Source organism: Helianthus annuus, chromosome 6 (genome assembly GCF_002127325.2).
Source record: "Helianthus annuus cultivar XRQ/B chromosome 6, HanXRQr2.0-SUNRISE, whole genome shotgun sequence".
Lineage (NCBI taxonomy): Eukaryota > Viridiplantae > Streptophyta > Magnoliopsida > Asterales > Asteraceae > Helianthus > Helianthus annuus.
Genome location: NC_035438.2, coordinates 129,931,646 through 129,934,518, shown reverse-complemented (window position 1 = coordinate 129,934,518; position 2,873 = coordinate 129,931,646). Strand labels below are relative to the sequence as shown.

At 43.2% G+C, this 2,873-nt stretch overlaps 1 protein-coding gene across 1 annotated transcript; it reads right to left on the bottom strand.

The window, feature by feature from the left end:
- On the bottom strand, window positions 1-2,309 carry LOC110864029. The gene is made up of 2 exons (XM_022113181.2): window positions 2,055-2,309; window positions 1-1,719 (listed from the first exon to the last, which is right to left on the bottom strand). Exon 2 carries the CDS (start codon window positions 1,714-1,716, stop codon window positions 1-3), a length of 1,716 nt encoding a protein of 571 aa, XP_021968873.1. The 5' UTR covers window positions 1,717-1,719; window positions 2,055-2,309.
- Between the last annotated feature and the right edge of the window lie 564 nt (window positions 2,310-2,873).

Genomic DNA, 2,873 nt, shown 5'->3' with positions numbered 1-2,873 from the left:
TTAATAGTAGCGCGGTCCTGGAGGTCCAAAGATGGATGACATCATATCATTCCACTCTCCAAATCCGAATGCGCCGCTGCTACTCCCCTCTTGTTGTTGTGGTCCCTCCTGTTTCCTTGGGTCAAGCCACTGAGAATGGTGGAGTGGTGGAGTCGGATATGAAATGCTACCATCATAAGGCGGCAATGAGGCATAGTCCACATGTTGTGGATCCTCAACGACCGGCCTTCCGGCATGCCAATCCGCATGCATCCGCCTCATTTGATCATCATGATATCTATTATTAGTATCCACCTCTCGAGAGTATGCGTAGGTACGGTTCCATGCCTCATTGCGATCGAAGCTATGTTTTAACGACCGCTCTATGCTTGCACTATTCCTCGTGTTCTGATCATACAACGTCCTCTCCGACCCCGACCATGTATCAAAAATAGATGCCGGCGGACGTTGACTTTCAATCACCTCTTGCATTGAACCACTATAAGCCCACCCCGGCTCATAAGGTTGTTGCGCATAGTCGTAGAACATACCACCGTGACCTCCACCAAAACCCCCTAGACCAACATTTGCACCACCATGCGGCTCGTCCGCATAATCCTCGTCCCCACTCAGAACCATTTCTACATCACTCTCCGGCTCATCCGGCTCTCCCGGTAACAACTCTCTTGCATTCAACTTTAATGCCCTCCACCTTTGACCTTCAGATTTCAGCTTACGATAACGTTCCGACTGAGTATACGTCCAAACATTCCCCAACCTATCCAATGTAAACGGCTGGTGCCTTTTTGTCAAACCTCGGTCTTCGGATGTTAGCGCTTTCTGTTGTTTCATCAAACCCGTAATTATGCGGCAATACGGGACGATGTCTCTTCCATATTTGTTCCGGCAGATCCATAAGTGGTGCATGATAAGGTAACGTATCGGGAAGCGTGGGGACCCATGCATCAACGAATAAAGAACGGGTATCTCTGGGTACCTCACCTGTTCTTTGTCTCCCCTTCTTGGAATGACATTGAGAAGGCAGATTGTATGCAGCAATTTAGCTTCAATCTTCAAGTTCTTCCGATATAGAATACCACTGTATCTACCGGGCAAAAACAATGCTGCCAACATGTCGTTCCATCTCACATGCTTTTCTGGTTTAAGCAATAAGTCATCAAGTGTGGGCACCATGTATTCCTTAGATGGAAGACTGTCATACTTTCCAAGCCTCTTCAGTGTATCATACGACATCTCCACCGGTACCCCATGTACCATCCCCATCAACTTCATTTGTGATGGCTTGTTGAAATTGTGACATTTTAGCGTTGCCATCCACTCTTGTATCTCCGTCATGAACAGATTACTCTTGTCTTTGTCGAAGCATTTAAGCGCCCCTTCCCAACCTAAAGCGCGAAACTTAGCAAACACCCCGAACTGGCCAAATTGGGGCTCATCAACTTCTTTCTCACAAATAAACGCGGCTGCCTTGTTTTTTAACTTATTCATGCAATCATTGTAAAGTGTTGGCTGCCAAATCTCGGGTTGATCATCCAAAGACCCCGAGTTCCATACCGGCTTTTCACTCGGGTCTAACGCCATCTCTTCTTCGCCTTCACTTTCGCTTTCACTAACCCTACCCATATATTGCCTCTTTCTTGGTGGTTGCTCCTTTTGTTTGCCCTTGCCTTTTGATGATGATGAACTTGATCCCGCTTGTTCCTTTGTCTTAGCCATTACCTACACACATAAGACAAGCAACAAAAGCAAACACCAATTTAAACCCTCTCTTCAAAATCCTCCCCACACTTGCTTGTTATCATGGTTGTAGATGTTAGTGAACCAAAAGTGTATCAAGAATTTTTCAAAAATTGGGCATGGTGTCTCTATAATGTAGAACATCCCAAAAGTTCACTACTTTAACCACAAATCCTACATCTACAACCACAAACCATGTTCAATAATCAATTTCATAATCATATCTTAACAACAAGCAAGTGGGCAAGAGCACATAACCTAAATCACCTTACTTTTCACAATGTAGCACCAAAATATAACAAAATAAGCTTTCATACCTTGTTTAAAGATGGAAGAGTGCTTGTGAAACCAAAAACTCCAAAACCCCCAAATTATCTCAAATTAGGGTTTCAAATTCAGACCCCAAAAGTGTGTTTTCTCTGAAATCGCTCCTCACAATCACAAAGCTTGTGAAAAATTAGTCAAGTTAGACCAAGATTTCACTTGATTTGGACAGGAATTGAAGGGTTTATGAAAGATGGAAGGTAGAAGAAGCTATGGAGGTTTGTGGGTTTGTTTGAGAGAGAGGTGATGGTGATGGAAGAGTGTGGAATGTAGAGAATATGTGGCTGGGGTTAAAGTCACGTGATGTTGTTTATTCTATTATTTTATTTTTTTTTCTTAATTGCGGAACCCCTACCGACGGACATTAATCACCTGCGTACCGTAATTTACGGTCTCACCGTAAATTACGGTGAGACCTGAAGTTCAATTCTCCACCGTAGCACAGTAGACTTACGCCGTAAAGCCCCAAACAATTCCCATTTCCACCGTAAATTACGGTATTACCGTAATTTACGGTAATCACTGATCCTCAATTCTCCATCGTAACTCAGTAGAGTTACACCGTAAAACCCCACAAATTGTAATAGCCACCGTAAATTACGGTATTACCGTAATTTACGGTGCTCGCTGGGCATCTCTATTTTGACAAAAGTTGAAGTTTTATATGACAAATTTTTAGATTTTTTAAGTTTTTCGATTTTTTTTTTCAAAAACTTGTAAAAATTACCCTACCCCCTCAAAAAATCCCGTGTTGTCCTCAACACAATGTAAGAGCAATTCGTGACCCGAACATCCCCACACTTGTTTCGAAC

Coding starts and splice junctions, on each gene's coding strand:
- LOC110864029 (XM_022113181.2), bottom strand. CDS start 1,716: ATGGCTAAGACAAAGGAACAAGCGGGATCAAGTTCATCATCATCAAAA.